The 17,053-nt window shown below is 48.9% G+C and overlaps 1 protein-coding gene across 1 annotated transcript in view; it reads left to right on the top strand.

Annotated features, from left to right (window-relative positions):
* Positions 1 to 769: 769 nt before the first annotated feature.
* Positions 770 to 17,053, top strand: part of LOC310849675 (protein-arginine deiminase type-2-like) — a 55,822-nt gene continuing 39,538 nt past the window's right edge. The window contains exons 1-4 of the mRNA XM_083750228.1: positions 770 to 948; positions 11,395 to 11,578; positions 12,984 to 13,056; positions 15,268 to 15,329. Of these exons, the coding sequence (XP_083606354.1) occupies positions 857 to 948; positions 11,395 to 11,578; positions 12,984 to 13,056; positions 15,268 to 15,329 (411 nt within the window). The 5' untranslated portion in view covers positions 770 to 856. The remainder of the gene's footprint in view (positions 949 to 11,394; positions 11,579 to 12,983; positions 13,057 to 15,267; positions 15,330 to 17,053) is intronic.

Genomic DNA, 17,053 nt, shown 5'->3' with positions numbered 1-17,053 from the left:
CCATCTACAGGGGCCAGCAAAATGCACATCTTTGCCCAAGTATGAATTCATCCCTTGACATCTAAGTAACTTTTCTTTGGAACGCTTGATCCGTTCCGAACTATATTATACTATATTTGGGGTTGGACTAGATGACCGCTGGGTGCCCCTCCTACAATTCTGTGATTCCTTATCTGTGCATGCCTGGAAAGAATGTAAAAACAGGGTTCTCTAGGATAGGGAGCAATAAAGCAGGCAGTCTGTTTACACAACAAATGTTAAAGAAATAATAAAATGTCACAGTCAGCATACTTAATAGCGCAAAGATTTTTGGGACAAAAATGAAACTATTTCTCTGTTATGCCTGACAAATAAACCTCTCCCCCTGCATGGATTTGTTCACCTCCCCCACCTTCTTAAAAACAAACTATGGTCCTTCGGTTCCTGCTACTTAAAGCTTTTCCTATGTTTAAATCATGTTGCAAACCGCTGCGGCACATTTTTATTTTTTTTAGGACGCAGCGGTATATAAATGCTTTTGCAACTAGAGAAATGCGCTCTGCACCTGCTCAAAGGCACGGTGGGAAAGCTAAGCCCCAGGTGACCTCTAGGCGGCGCTTCGCCGGGCGCTTCTCTGTCTCCGCAAACAACTTAACACCCCCCACCCGTCCCCGACTTTGCTAAAAATACAGTTCCGTCTCTTTAATGGAGAGCAGGGCGATTTGCGCTCTCTCTCCCTTTTCAAATGGCTTTGATTGACAGCCTCCTCCCCCCTCCGCACCGAGGGGCGGGGCCGGGCTTAGGCAGGCAGCGGCCGGCGGGCGGCGGGACTCAGTGGCCACCTGTGGGACCAACCGAGGCGGCTCCTCCCGGCGCGATGGGGCGCGATCGGACGCTTCGGCTGCAGTTCGGGAACCGAATCGAGGTGGTCTGCGTGGTGGGCACTCGCCTCTGCACCGACGTCTATGGGTGAGGCCGCCTATACTTCCATCTCCCCCCCCCCAAAAAAAAGTTTTGCATCTTCAGAAAGGGAACCCCCCCAGCCGCACTACCCAGCACGACTTTCCAGGGGTCTCTCCTGCGCGCGCCCTAAGTCTTAGGTCCTTTGGATCTCTCCTTCCCAAATAGCCCACCCCCCAAAATTGCATCGTCCGAAGGGGACCCCCGCCACTGCATAAAAGCACCCCCCGAAAAGAACCTTTCTTTTCGATTCCCATCCTCTATTTAGCCCAGCATCTGCTGCCACCCCCCAGCAAGAAATCCTTTTCCAAGCAACCCCTTCCTATATTGACACCCCCAACCCCCTATTGGTTTTGCTGCCGGACCCTCACCATTACCCACCCACCCCCATGCTGGCACCTGCCTATCCTCAACCATATCCCTTTAGTTCTGGCAATGCCCCCCCCCACTTTCTAATCACCCCTCCCAGCAAATGTCTCTCCAACCATCTTCTTAGGTGCAAACAGCCTCCTTTAGCATCACCTGTTCTTGCCAGATATCGGTGCTCCGATTTCCATTTCCCTATATCTGGGAGCTGCACCCCCCCCCCCCCGCTGCCGATATTTCCAGAGTCTGGAGGAACCCCCTGCTCACTGGCAGAGCAGCTGCCTTGCATGCAGAAGGTCCCAGGTAGGGCTGGGAGAGGCTCCCTACACCAAATTCTTGGAGAGCTCAGTACAGATTTTTGTTTCAAAGGTGGTGGTTTGCCCCTGGAACCCCCTTCCGATGTGCTGCATTTAAAACCTCGACCTCCACCTTCCTCTAAGGCATGGGTAGGCAAACTAAGGCCCGGGGGCCGGATCCGGTCCAATCGCCTTCTAAATCCAGCCCGCGGACGGTCCGGGAATCAGCGTGTTTTTACATTAGTAGAATGTGCCCTTTTATTTAAAATGCATCTCTGGGTTATTTGTGGGGCATAGGGATTCGTTCATCCCCCCCCCCAAAAAAAATAGTCCGACCCTGACAAGGTTTGAGGGACAGTGGACCAGCCTCCTGCTGAAAAAGTTTGCTGACCCCTGCCTTAAGGCTTCTCGGAAACCTTTCGGAATTATTTGCTGAGGAGTAGTTGTATGAAAAGTCTGTCTTTGGTTGGTGAAGCGGTCTGCAAAGTTCTGGCTATACAGAGCTATTTCTCCCTTGCAGCTTTGAAGCTGTGCTTAGGAATGCCTGCAGCTCCTTTAAGCGACTTGGCTCATTGATGAAAGACTAACATGACTGGGAGCCCCATGGGGTGTCTGTAGGAGAGGAGGCGTAACACAGCCAAAAGCAAGTGTTGGGCTAGGACCTGGGCGTCCTGAGTTCAAATCCAGATCAGCCATGTGAAGCTTACCTGGTGACCTCGAAGGCCACCCACTGTCTCTCAGCCTAGCCTACCTCACAAGGTTGCTGTGAGGATTAAGAACAGGGAGGGGAAAACCTTGAGGAAAGGTGGGCTGTACATGCAATGATAAATTTAAGTGAATAATGGAGCATGCCTTGCTGACACCTGACGCTTTGTATGTTCAGCTGTTAGCCAACTACTGGTAAGTATTACTCAGAACAGGCCCATTGGAGCTGAGTTGGCCATGTCCATTGACTTCAATTGGTCTGCTCTTTGAGCAGGAATGGAGCTTGTTACAGCCTATGGTTTTTGATAGCCACCTTCATGTTTGGTGTGACGCAGCGTCCTGTGTTAACCTGCAGTTCTGCTGATTCCTCCACCTGCGGCTCATTGGGGAGATCCCCCTGCTGTATTTTTCCACGGAAGAGTGATCTTTCCTGAAAAACTGGAGCCTGCTTTGCCTTGGACTCTTAGCTGTGGTTCTCAGCACCAGGAACCTCCTATACTAGAATGGGGCTCTGATTCCCCTCCCCCCTCATGGAAAAGGGGGTTATTGATGACTACTGTACCCGATGGTTTTGCTCTGCCCTCCACATTCAGACGCAGCCATGCTTCTGAATCCCAGTTACTTGAAACGGCAGAAGGAGAGAGTTGCTCTTGTCTTTGACTCCTGCTTGTGGGTTTGGGCCACAGGATGCCGGTCTAGATGGGCCCCTGGCCTCATCCAACAGGCTCCTCTTACTTACATCTTTCCCCCATTATCCACTTTCCTTTACTCCTTTACTCCCTGTGGCAAAACTTCTCCTGTGGTCAGCTCAGCCACCCCAAGCAGCTGTTTGAGGTCAACCCGGGAATCCTTTCCCCGAGCATGGGAGTGTTGAGATTAGATCTCAATCCTTCAAATTCCTGCTCAAGTAAGGGGTTTCTTGGTGCCCTGAGTGGGTGCCAGAGATGGAGAGAGTGACCTGTCATCTCTGTCTCTGATGAGGGAGGGCTGTCAAGAGCCCTGTCTTCAGCACAGAGGTTTCAATGACAAATATATATACAGGATATATATATATATATTTAAAACCCTTTAGACTTTCCAGACTCCAGCATGCTTTCCATGTCTTTGAACCGCCTGGAAATGACCAGCCTGTTGGTTCCAGGTGTATGAGGGTCTGTGGTGAGAGAGCAACACTCTGCATATGCTCAGGGGTGCGCCTGCTTTAGGGTGTAAGGTTGTACATTTCAGGAGCAGAACAGAGCCTTGGGGTTGTTTCCGCTGCTAAATTCTAACATGCAAAGGAGCACAATCCTGTGCATGTTTTCCTCCTGAGTAAATCCCACTGTGTACTCCCAGCACAGGATGTATCCAGTGACACTCTTTAGTTCAGATTTCACAGCTCTTTTACCTGCAATGGCAAACATTGTTTGTGTGCCATTGTGAGAGGTGACACTTTCAAACCAAACATCCTCCTGGATGCTTTAGCTGAGATTCCTGCATTGTAGGGGATTGGATTAGATGTCCTTTGAGTTCTCCCCCAACTCTACAATCCTATGATTCTACGAATGTTGTTAGACTAAAACTCCCACGATCCCTGACGGTTGACTGGGCTGGCTGCTGGGAGTTGAAATCCAGAAATAATACCTGAAGGGTCATCACTTGCCTTCAATGCTCTTCGCTACCTCCATCACTGCTCTGCCGTTTTCTAACGTAACGATGGGAAACCTGTGGCCCTCCACCTCCCATCCTCTGACCATTAACCAAACTGGTTGCTGAGGCTTATCAGAGATCAAGGTAAAGGGACCGGACCCCTGACCATTAGGTCCAGTCGTGACCAACTCTGGGGTTGCGGTTCTCATCTCGCTTTATTGGCCAAGGGAGCCAGCGTACAGCTTCTGGGTCATGTGGCCAGCATGACTAAGCCACTTCTGATGAACCAGAGCAGCGCACAGAAACGCCATCCACCTTCCTGCCAGAGCGGTACCTATTTATCTACTTGCACTTTTGACGTGCTTACGAACTGCTAGGTTGGCAGGAGCAGGGACCGAGCAACGGGAGCTCACCCCGTCATGGGGATTCGAACTGCTGACCTTCTGATCGGCAAGTCCTAGGCTCTGTGGTTTAACCCCAGCGCCACCAGCATTGTCTGCAGGGTCACAGGGTTCCACTTGCCTTCACTTCCTCTGGCTACCTCCATCGCCAATCTGCCTTTCCAAAGGCAGGGGTGGGCAACTTTAATGTCTCATCATCCCTGGTGACTGTTCGTCAGACTGGCTGCTGGGAACTGGGGTCCAATAGCACCTGAAGGGCGTTGGGTTCCCCATCCGCAAACTAGACCCTCACTTGCCTTTACTGCCCCTACTTACCACCATCCTTGTCGTCATCCCTGACTATAGACTAGGCTGGCTGGTGCTGGCAGGAGTTGGGAGTCTAGCAACACCTTGAAAACCATAAGCTCCCCATCCCTGAACTAAGCCCTCGCTGGTCTTCACTGCCCCTAGCTACCTCCATCACCACTTTGCCTTCTAATGCGAGGATGGGCAACCTGCAGTCCTAGGACTTCAAAGCATTTAACATTCAGTGGTTCTAGAAAAGCGTTTGGCACAAGCTCAGATTACCATCTTACATCTAAGTGGGGAACTTCAGGTGCATTTTGCACCTGGCTGTCGGCCACTTGCAACCAAGCCAGGATGGCACCTGACATCTCCACCATCTGGAGGTGCATGCCTGGGGACGCTTGGATCTTGACTGTTTGCTCACACTAATGCTCTGTCCTGTAGAATTCTATCTGCTGTTCTACTTTATCTGTGCAGTCAGAATGAATTTCAGGAACCAAAATGCTTTTTCTGTGCAGCTGGAGCAGGAGCAGTGAACGGCATTATAGTTAACTGTTGTCGCTTATCTTCACTTCCCCCACTCCACTGCCCTGCTCACAGTTGTGAATAGTATTCCTACGTTATGAATGGTCCGTGTCACCATTAAGAAAAAGAGGTCAGAACTGGCTAATATATATGTGGACTGTCCCTGGATCAGGTGACTTTTCTTTTTTAAATTCTCAAAGTTCTTAACCTAGCTCAAGATGGTCACCTTAACTAGCCCGATGTTTAACTGAGAATCAATCACAGTCAGTCCATCGTTTGAAAAATAGGAGCCATCTTGCCCCAAACTTGCAACTAGACATTCCATTTTGGCGACTGCAACCTTGGTTTAAGGAGCCATTTGCTGCCTAGCTTATATATCTGAGTTTCTAAGACTGGGGAAGAAACATCGGGGCTCAAGGTTGCCTTGAAATCTATGCTCTGTAACCTCTCATCCCAAATCCTAGATGTAGAAGCTGGTAGTCTGGTTGTTTGGTGGCTAAGAATAGCGGGCAGTTTGCACATGTTCAGAGGTCTGTTTTGTTAGCTGTTTGTTTCGAGGTCCTGTCCCTTGCTTTGAAAACTGGCTCTGGGAGCTGAGCTGTATTGAGATGCCCCTTTACCCATTGCCTGTCTGTATTTTTAAATGGTCATCCAACCAGAGAGAACCCAGTAATCTTTTGTAAGCCTCCTCTGTCACTGCAAATGCTTGTTTGCAGCTGATTGTCCATTGTCCTGCTTGCTGAATGAGGCGTTTATGCCAGGCTTTCTGCCAGGGGCATTTGCAGATGGCACCGTCACCCTTTGTGTGATCTGTGTGTGTGTTTTAAGCAGTGGAGTTGCCAAGTCAGTTATGCCATTGAAAGTGGAATTCAGAGGGCTTTAAAGAATGCTTGTCTCTGCAGGATAATTTTTCTCCCTTTCCGATACTAAAAACACCCAGACTTCTGTGGTTAATCTTTATTACATTTTGCTGGCCGGGGGCATGGTCATAGCTCAGGGACAGGACATCTGCCTTGCATACAGAAGGTCCCAGGTTCAATCCTTGGCATCTCCAGGCACATCTTGAGAGAGACCCCCTGAGTCTGAAACCCTGGAGCGCCACTGCCTGCCAGAGTAGACAGTGCTGGGCTAGATGGACCAACAGCCTGACTCACTGAAAAGCAGCTTCTTAGTTACATGAGCCCTGTGTTCAGAACCATGAGGACTAGAATCTTGCTCAATTTTATGGCAAGGGTTGCATCTCAGTGTGCCCAGCTTCAATCCCCTCTGGCAGCATTTCCAGCATTTTTAAAATTGCATTTTATATGTGTTTGTGGGACATGGGTGGCGCTGTGGGTTAAACCACTGAGCCTAGGACTTGCCGATCAGAAGGTCGGCGGTTTGAATCCCCACGATGGGATGAGCTCCTGTTGCTCGGTCCCTGCTCCTGCCAACCTAGCAGTTCGAAAGCACGTCAAAGTGCAAGTAGATAAATAGGTACCGCTCCGGCGGGAAGGTAAGCGGCGTTTCCGTGCGCTACTCTGGTTCACCAGAAGCGGCTTAATCATGCTGGCCACATGACCTGGAAGCTGTACGCCGGCACCCTCGGTCAATATAGTGAGATGAGCGCTGCAGCCCCAGAGTCGGCCATGACTGGACCTAATGGTCAGGGGTCTCTTTACCTTTACCTATATGTGTTTGTGCATTGTGTGCAAATCATAAAGGAACTGCTTTGATTGCATAGGTCAGATCGAAGGTCGTGCAAAGAGCACCTTTAATATAGTTTTGGTGCCTGTTTGGGAATGTACTTGAATGAATGCAAATCCTTTAAAAAAATACTCTGATTTTTTCATTTATGGGTGATATATTAGGGAAGATTCTGGGTGGCATCTGAAATTTCATTATTTTTTTTTGGCTTTTCAGAGAGCAGGGCTAGGATGCCAACTGCCCAGAGCTTTTGGGGCATGTCGACAGGACGGCAGTCCTGGGTGTAACCAAGGAGGAAGCTGTGTGCAGCAAGCAGCGGGTTCCAACTGCCCTGGGGTTTCTCATTATCAGCTTCAATCTGCTGTGTCAACTGCTGCAGCTGCCCCTCTCCTCCCGTCAAGGAGTTGCAGTGGGCTGGTGCTGGCACTCGGGTCCCTTGCTAATGCAGAATCCAGCTGCCGCTGTCAGGGGTCTAGTTGACGCAGCATTTAAAAATAGATGTGGGAAGCTTAGGAGTGTTATGCAATGGCTCCCAAAAGGGTGAAGTGGGTGGGCCGGCCAGCCACCAAAGATCCAAAAGAGGAAGGGGTTCAGGTTACTTCCCCTGACCTTGAAGCCCATGGCTGCACTACAAAAGCAAACCTGAGGCTGGGGTGTATAGAAATCAGGATGCTTTAATAATAAGAATAAGAATAAGAATAAGAATAAGAATAAGAATAAGAATAAGAATAAGAATAAGAATAAGAATTTATTATTTATACCCCGCCCATCTGGCTGGGCCTCCCCAGCCACTCTGGGCGGCTTCCATAGAAACCAAAAATACAGTAAAATATCACATGTTAAAAACTTCCCTGAACAGGGCTGCCTTAAGACTTCTTCTGAATGTCAGGTAGTTGTTTATCGCTTTGACATCTGCTGGGAGGGCGTTCCACAGGGCGGGTGCCACCACCGAGAAGGCCCTCTGCCTGGTTCCCTGTAACATCACTTCTCGCAGGGAGGGAACCGCCAGAAGGCCCTCGGCGCTGGACCTCAGTGTCCGGGCAGAACGATGGGGGTGGAGACGCTCCTTCAGGTATACTGGACCGAGGCCGTACTGGACCACTTAACAATGATAATCGCATTCTTCGGAGATCGTATTTTCTTAAACCGGTGTCGTCTGGCGGTTCATGTTCAACACAGCTTGTCCTGAATTGTAGCAGAACCAGGGTCCTTGCTTTGAGGGTCCCAGCTCAGGTTTGGCAGGGCCCAGGAAGAGCTGAAATCTCAAGTCTTGCAAGGAGAGGCTGTCTATCAGACAAGGAATGTGTCCCTCAAAGCAATCCAAAGGAGAACTGGGGGAGTGGGGAAGAGAGAGAGAGAGAGAGAGAGAGAGAGAGAGAGAAACACACAATAAGTAACTGGCATATTATTGGAATCATATAATTGTAGAGTTGGAAGGGACCCCAGGTATGATAAGAAATTCAATATTACCGTATTGGCCTGAATATAAGCCTGACTTTCCCCCCAAATTCCAACTGTGAAAAGTTAAAGTGCTTATATTCATGACCTTACGGTATGCAGCCAGGAGCGTGGGGCGACGGCAATGCAGCATGGCTCCCACCCCCCAGTATTCAGTCAGGAGCAGCGAGGAATGAAGCTGCTTATATTTGGGTATTTTTTCTTTATCTCTCCCCCCCCTCCAATTTTAAAGGTGTGGCTTATATTCGGGTGCGGCTTACATTCGGGCCAATACGGTATTTCTATGTTGTTGGTCTATGTTTTGAAATAAAAAAATTAAGGTCTTATATATATAATAAATGTTCATAACTGCATATATAAACCACATGTCTGAAACCCCACAGAAAAAGTCCTGAAACTATTTTGTCCCTCCCACATTGACCTCAAATCTTTCTCTGCAAGGTCGAAGGAAAATGGAAAAGTCTCCCCATTGTCTTTTCCTTCACAAATCCTGTCTTAAGGGAATGTCTGTGTATGAATAGGGTGAGCCTGTGACCTGGCTCAGGAACTAAGTATTTATCATTACGAAAGACTGGCCAGGCTCCCCAGGGTAATAATAATAATAATAATAATAATAATAATAATAATAATAATAATAATAATAATTTATTATTTATACCCCGCCCATCTGGCTGGGCCTTCCCAGCCACTCTGGGCGGCTTCCATAAAACCAAAAATACAGTAAAATATCACACGTTAAAAACTTCCCTGAACAGGGCTGCCTTAAGATGTCTTCTGAATGTAAGGTAGGTGTTTATCGCTTTGACATCTGCTGGAAGGGCGTTCCACAGGGTGGGCGCCACTACCGAGAAGGCCCTCTGCCTGGTTCCCTGTAGCTTCGCTTCTCGCAATGAGGGAACCGCCAGGGACCATTCAAGGGACCATTAACAGGTAATCTGCCAGACAGGAGATAAACAACACACTCAGATTTCTGCACTCAGATTTCTGTTGTAGACTGCCTCTTCTGTGATGTAGATATGACGTATCTGGGGGGGGGTCTTGGGCTACACCCCTTTTTTGATGTAGGTATGATGTTTCTGGGGGTGGTCTTGGACTCCAGGGCAGGCAATTTAAAATGTCTATATAAGGGCGGGCACACCTGTGTTCTGGGTCCTCCTCCTTTCCTGTAGTTGAGGGGAGCACCCTGTTGCAACAGTTCTGCTGCTTTGCATCTCAATATTCTCTGGTTGGCCTCTGTTATTTTCTCCAACCGATGGAGAACCTACAAAGGACACTATAAGGGCTCTTGTGTCCCCCATAAGGGAGTAAGGGCAGATTTTCGTTTATTACAGTTTCTATTGCGGTTGGGAGGGCTGGAGTCCATATTCTGCCTCTCTTGAAGCTTCAGGAATCACCAGGCGCATTTTGCACCCGGCTATTGGCAACTTGCAACCAAGTGAAGATGCCAGGGCTCCAGGATAGCGCCTGAGTATCTTCACAATCTGGAGGTGCATGCCTGGGGATCCTTGGATCTTGCCTGTTTTCACACACTAGCAACACAATTGTGTAGAACCAAAAAGTCATACTGAAAAACGTGACTTTATAGCCGTCTGGCCCAAAAAAATGGCAACTAAGCATTCTGTTTTGGCAACTGTAACTCTGGTTTAAGGAGCCATTCGGCACCCAGCTTATATATCTGAGTTTCTCACACTGTCGCCAGGTATATATAGGAAAGGGCGAGGAAGGAGGCGGAGCTCTGCACATCATGCGAAATCTGCCGCGGACCGTACAGCTGTGGTGGCAGTAAATCTCTCCCGCTAACAGAGACATCTTTGGCTCTCCTGGCTTGGAGTCTTTTCCAGCACATGTGTGGAAGATTAAATTCACTCTCTCTTTCAAGGGTTGAGTTCTCCCAGAGTAGGATTGCTCCTTCCATGCCAGGTGACAGAGCTGGCGAGTGGAGGATGAAAGGAGGCACAGTGGGGAAAGCTGCCGGTCAGTGTAGACAACACTAGATGAGATGGACCGATAGTCTCTTTCTATACTCCTGTTTAAATCAGCCTTCTGTCAGAACAATGAGGACTAGAAGCTTGCTTTATTTTTAAAGAAAAGACCATGGCTCAGCAGGAGAGCACCTGGTTTGCATGCGGAAGGTCCCAGGTTTGATCCCTCAGAGGGTCTAAAGATTTCCTGTCTCTAACAACAACAACAACAACAATAACAACTAATAATTTATAATTTATACGCTGCCCATCTGGCTGGGTTTCCCCAGCCACTCTGAGTGGCTCCCAACAGAATACTGTATTTAAAACACAATAAAACATCAAACATTAAAAACTTCCCTAAGCAGGGCTGCCTTCAAATGTCTTCTAAAAGTCAGATAGTTGTTTATTTCCTTGACATCTGATGGGAGGTCGTTCCTCAGACCTTGTGGGGGGGGGCAGACTATATTTTTTTGGGGGGATGAATGAATTCCTATGTCCCACAAATAACCCAGAGATGCATTTTAAATAAAAACATGCATTCTGCTCATGCAAAAACATGCTAAATCTGCAGGCCGGATTTAGAAGGCAATTGGGCCGGATCTGGCCCCCGGGCCTTAGTTTGCCTACCCATGGTTTAGGGCTTTAAAGGTCAGCACCAACACTTTAAATTATGCTCAGAAATGTACTGGGAGCCAATGTAGGTCTTTCAGGACCAGTGTTATATGGTCTTGGCGACCGCTCCCAATTACCAGTCCAGCTGGAAAGCTGTTTCTGCCGGTCAGTGAAGTCAGTGCTAGGTAGACTGATGTGCTGGCTCAGTAATAAGGCAGCTTCTTCTGTTCTTATTTAAATTGACTCACCCTTCAAAACTATGAGGACTGGAGTCTTCCTGTTGTGCACAGCAAGCAGCAAGAGACTCCAGGGGTGCCAGGTGCTTCCTGGGGAAAAAAAGATGGAGGAGGAAGAAGAGGAAAATCAAAGCTTGGGCAATGTTGTGGCTGTGACCAGAGAATGAAGTCAATGCAAATGCAGATTGTAGGCTCTCTGGGGCAAAGACTGGGGGGAGTTTCAGGGTTCAGTGCTGGATCTGCAAACACCCAGTTTCACATAACCACCCTCTTTCCGCCTGCTCCCTTACAGAGCAGCTCCTGCTGATGCAGTCACGTTCGCTGTGAAGCACTCGGATGATGTCGAGGTCGAAATCATCAGCGACGGCCAATCAGAGCATGCCCCTGCCAATGGCGGAAAGCAGTGGCCTCTGGACCCCAAGACCACCTTGAGTATACAGATGACGCGTCCCAGCACCGAGGCCAACGACAACAAAGTAAGAGACATTCCCACACTCGTTGCTTCCCTGAGCTCCTGGTAGGCTCAGTTTTGCATTCCAAGCAGGGGGAGCGTTTAGCAGTGGTTCCTGCGTTGCAGCGGGTTAGACTAGATGACCCTCAGGGTCCCTTCCAACCATACAGTTCTATGATTCTTTAGCTGTGATTACTGCACTGCAAAGGCTTTGACTAGATTGCCCTTTGGATTCCCTTCCCAATGTACAATTCTGTTACAGTGGTACCTCAGGTTACATGTGCTTCAGGTTACAGACTCCGCTAATACAGAAATAGTACCCCTGGTTAAGAACTTTGCTTCAGGATGAGAACAGAAATCGCGCGGCAGCAGCAGGAGGCCCCATTAGCTAAAGTGGTGCTTCAGGTTAAGAACAGTTTCAGGTTAAGAACGGACCTCCAGAACGCATTAAGTTCTTAACCCGAGGTACCACTGTCTTCTACAAGTATCAGGACTTGCGGGATTTTTATTTACAAATGTACAGCTTGATCAGGACAGGTACCAAGCAGCCAGGTACATGGCGAGGCAGGGATGGGGGCAAACACTGCAAATGCAAACACTGCAGTTTAAATTTACCTTTTAGGGCGCATCAGCTGCCGCTGAGTAAACATGCACCAGTTTTCTTGGCAGTTGTGAGGGGCAAACGGGTAGGGTCATGTGAATCTATTGTTTCAGTTCTGCTTCCAGCTGATTGCAAAACTGGAATCACTCTTGGTGTCTCTAAAGGGGCCGTGGTGTGGCAAGGGCTGTGGTTTTGTGCCAGTCCCCTAATGCTGCAAGCTGCATCCTCAAAAATACCAGTTATTTTCCTGGCATAGAGACTGGAGAGCTCTAAGCTCGGAAGGATTGGCGGTGAACATGCAGCTGACCCTTACCTGGCACAACGTATCCTTGGATCCCTTTTCCATTTCATAGGATTGTAGCGTTGGAAGTAACCCTGAGGATCATCTAGTCCAACCCCCTGCAATGCAGGAATCACAGATGGCCACCCAACCTTTGCTTTAAAACTGCCAAGGAAGGGGAATCGACCACCTTCCAAAGGAGGCCATTGCGCTGTTGAACAGCTCTTAGGTCAGAAAGTTGTTCATTTATTGTAACTTGAATTTATTGGTTCTGATCCTACCCTCCAGAACAGGAGAAAACAAGCATGTTCCCTCTTCCATGGGACAGCCCTTATGATAATTGAAGATGGCTATCATATCTCCTCTCGGTCTCCTCAAGTCTAAATATACCCAACTCCTTCGACAATTCCTCATAAGGCTTGGTTTCCAGACCATCATCATCTTGGTCACCCTCCTCTGCAGATCTTCCAGCTTGTCAATGTAGTTCCATATTGTTCCTTTGGCATTTCAAAACTTTAACTCTGCATTGTACGGTTTTTCTTTCCTCAGGTAACTGTGGGCTATTATGGTGAGAATGGAGGCCACCCCATTGACCAAGCTGGTGTTTTCCTGACGGGAATTGGTAAGTATGAAGATGTGCTCTCCCCCTCTCTTTCTCTGTCTTTCCCCCTAGGATCATAGAGTAGGGAAGGACCAGATGGCCTTCCAAACTCTGCTTAGAAACCTCCAGCGAAGGAGTGTCCACAACCTCAGTCCGTTTCACTTTCTAAAGGTCTTGCTGTCAGAAAGTTCTTCCTGATGTTGAGATATTTGAGAGACAGCTATTCTGTCACCTATGTCTCCTCTTTTCCACGCTAAACATACCCAGATCCTTCAACCATTCCTCATCTGGCTTGGTTTCCAGACCCTTCATCATCTTGGTTGCCCTCCTCTGCACGCATTCCAGCTTGTCAATATCCTTCTTAAATTGCTGTGCCCAGAACTGGACACAGTATTCCAGGTGTGGTCTGACCAAGGCACAACAGAGTGGTACGATTACATCGGGACCCTAGACTTCTGTTGATGCAACCTAGAATAGCATAAGCTTTTTTTTGCTGCTGCAACACACTGTCATGTTAAGCTTGTGGTCCACTAAGACCGCTAGATCCTTTTCACATGTCCTACTGGCAAGCCAGGTGTGTCCCCCATCTTATATTTGTGCACCTGCTTCTTCCTGCCTAAGTGCAGAACCTTACATTTGTCCCTGTTGAAATTCATTTTGTTAATTTGGGCCCAGTTCTCCAATCTGTTACGGTCATTTTGAATCCTGATTCTGTCTTCTGCGGCATTTGCTACCCCTCCCAGTTTGGTGTCCTCTGCAAAGAGGCAGCTTTTGTCTCCCCACCAAGGAATTGTCGTCTGACACAGCTAACAGATCCTGCAGGCTGTTTTTAGGATCTTTCTTACGCTATGCTTCTATCAAGCGGTTTTAAACTCTTGCTAAACAAAACAACTCTGAGCTGGCACCCTGGAATTCCTGGCTGCATCTGGAAGAACCTACCAGTGCTGGTTGTGGAGGCGGTGGAGAAATTTTTATCTATAGCCGTACCTTGGTTCTTGAACGGAATCCGTTCTGGAAGTCCATTTGACTTCCGAAAACATCCGAAAACCAAGGCACTGATTCCGATTGGCTGCAGGAGCACATTCAGCTTCTGAAAAAAGGTTTGCACACCGGAATGCTCACTTCTGGGTGTGCGGTGTTCGGGAGCCAAAACGTTCGAGTCACAAGGAGTTCGAAAACCAAGGTACGGCTGCATTCATTTTGCTCTGGCCTTTTTTGTGAAAGCAGGGAGCTCCTTCCACCCCAGCTGTGCTGGCTCTTGGGGCCGTCGCTCCAGAGAAACCGTAGCCGTGAGCGTTGTCCCTCTGGTCTCCAAGGCAGCAGCGAAAACAGCTCTCCAGCAATGCCGGGGTTGTCTCACATGATGGGTCCGGATGCCGTCGGGAAACTGGATAGTTGGCCCGCCTTGAAAGGTGGATGGGTGGGTGGGGTGTATGTTACTGGACTCTTGAATCAGGCTAGCAAGGACTGTCTTACACACACACACAAGCTTTGTTGCTTACTCTTAGAATCATAGAATTGTAGAGTTGGAAGGGATCCCTGAGGGTCATCTAGCCCAACCCCCTGCAATTCAGGAATCTCAACTGAAGCATCCATTTCAGATGGCCTTCCAACCTCTGCTTAAGAACCTCCAGCGGAAGAGCCCACCACCTTCTGAGGGAGTCCATTCCACAGCTAAGGTTTAGTCGGAATATCCTCATTTGAATCCATCCATTTGGGTCCTGCCCCCTGGAGCAGCAGAAAACAAGCTGGCTCCCTCTTCTGCGTGCTCCTTGAGGACTAGCGCCTTGCATTATTTTTAGCAGGAGGCAGTAGCTTGGTGGTGCAGCACCTGCTTTGCATGCAGAAGGTTCTGGCTTCAACCCCCAGCAGCATCTCCAGGTAGAGCTGGGGAAAGACTCCCTGTCTGAAGCCCTGGAGAAGCTGCTGCCAGCCAGTGTAGACACTGCAGGGGTAGGTGGACCAGAGCTCTGGCACACCAGAAGGCAGTTTCCTAGGCTTTTAAATAAGCCCATCTTAAGGGAAAGAGCACAGTAGTAGCATGGAACTGTTATAGATGGATCAGGAAACTGGGAAACTTCCCAATATCTGGCTTTTCTCTCTAAGTAAAGGTAAAGGTACCCCTGACCATTAGGTCCAGTCGCAGACTCTGGGGTTGCAGCGCTCAGGAAATGTCCCGGATATGCCACAAAGTGGGAAGGGCTTGCTGACTCGACTTTTGTATTTTTCTAGAGATTTCTCTGGATGTCGATGCTGACCGCGATGGGGTGGTGGAGAAGAACCACCCCAAAAAGGTGAACATTTCCTCCTGCTTTTGTTTGCATAGAGTTTTGCAAAGATGTGGTGAAGAGATTAAAAAAAAAAATGCCGGGGGGGGGGGGGAACCCAGCTTTCAATCCTTCACCAACCTGATCAGTGCTTTTTTCCCTAAAGAAATGTTATGGGGTACTCTCATTTTCCTACTCATATTGAATTACTGCCCCTCAATGAGGCCAAACTTAGATTACCAAATGTTTAGGGGTTTGCATACCCCTGCGTCCCCCCAGAAAAAAAAGCACTAAGCCTGATGCTCTCCACCTGTTTGGAATCACAACTCCCATCATCCAGTGCCACCGGAAACACACTCTCTGTGGCGCATGGGTGTTGTAGTCCATCACAGCTAGAGAGGCACCCAGGTGGGTGACAGCTGGACTAAGGTCACTTGCTGGGCCTGGCATAGAGCTGGCCCTTGGCTTCCTAGGATGGGAGCAGATCATTTGAAACTCTTCTTTGTGACACTAAGCTCTCCTGTCTGAAATCTGAATGCTGAAATCCTGGAGAGCTGCTGCCAGTCAGAGTAGACCGTACTGAGATGCATGGACCAGTGGTCTGACCTGGTGAAAGGCAGCTTCATTGTTATATCATAACCTTCAGGACTGGGGCATCTGCCTCCTTAGTGCCCACCTGCAATGCCTGATCCTGGTTGTGTGCTTCTGTCCCCAAAGCCTTGCAGAAACGGGACAGCTCTCCTTTCCAACCAGCCGCCCAGGGAGGTGGGGGCGCAGGACGGAGTCAAATGGGGTTAGCCCTCAGCCCTGCGAGGCATTTAAATTGCCATGAAAAGCTCCCACGGAAAGGCTGGGACACTCTGTACGAAAGGGGAGCCTCCCGCTCTGCTCTGCTCTGCCCTGCCCTGCCACCCGTCCTTTGGCACAGAGGCTCTCCATTCCTCCAGGCTCCCTGCTGAGGTGAGGCAGTGATCCCTCTGGGCTGCAACACTCCTTGGAAAGAGCCTCTTACTACCCTGGGGTCAATCGGGGCAGAATGCTGTGCCCAACAGAACTGCAACCCAAAGCCTTCCTTAGAATCTGACTCCCAAGGAAAAGTGGCTGTGAGTGTCCCAGCCACTCTTTAGGAGAAGAACATCAGAAAAACCCCATGCTGATCAGGCCAATGGCTAATAATAATAATAATAATAATTTTATTATTTGTACCCTGCTCATCTGACTGGGTAGCCCCAGCTACTATGGGCAGCTTCCAAAATGCAGTGGTACCTCGGTTTTCGGATGTCTCCGTCAGTGGTGTAGCGTGGGTTGTCAGCACCCGGGCAAGGCAAGTAATTTGCGCCCCCTAACCCGTGGATTTGCGCCCCCTAACCCTAACCCCCAGATGTTGCGCCCGGTGCGGCCGGCCCCCCCTGCACCCCCACGCTACGCCACTGGTCTCCGTTGCCAAACATTTTGGATTTCAAATGCCAAAAACCCGGAAGTAAACACTTCTGTTTTCGAACGTGCCTCGGAAGTCCAACGGCTTCTGCTGCATGTTTTTCAATTTTCTCAACTGAATTGGCAGACAACCCTTTGTGCCTCGGTTTTCGAACGTTTTGGAAGTTGAACGGTCTTCTGGAACGGATTATGTTCGAGAACCGAGGTACCACTGTATACACAAACATAATAAAACATTAAATATTTTTTAAACTTCCATATACAGGGCACTGCCTTCAAATGTCTTCTAAAGGTTGTATAGTTACTTATTAACT

This window comes from Podarcis gaigeae (assembly GCF_964106915.1).
Source record: "Podarcis gaigeae genome assembly, chromosome: 8".
In the NCBI taxonomy this organism is placed as follows: domain Eukaryota; kingdom Metazoa; phylum Chordata; class Lepidosauria; order Squamata; family Lacertidae; genus Podarcis; species Podarcis gaigeae.
This window is presented reverse-complemented; position numbering and strand designations above follow the sequence as displayed.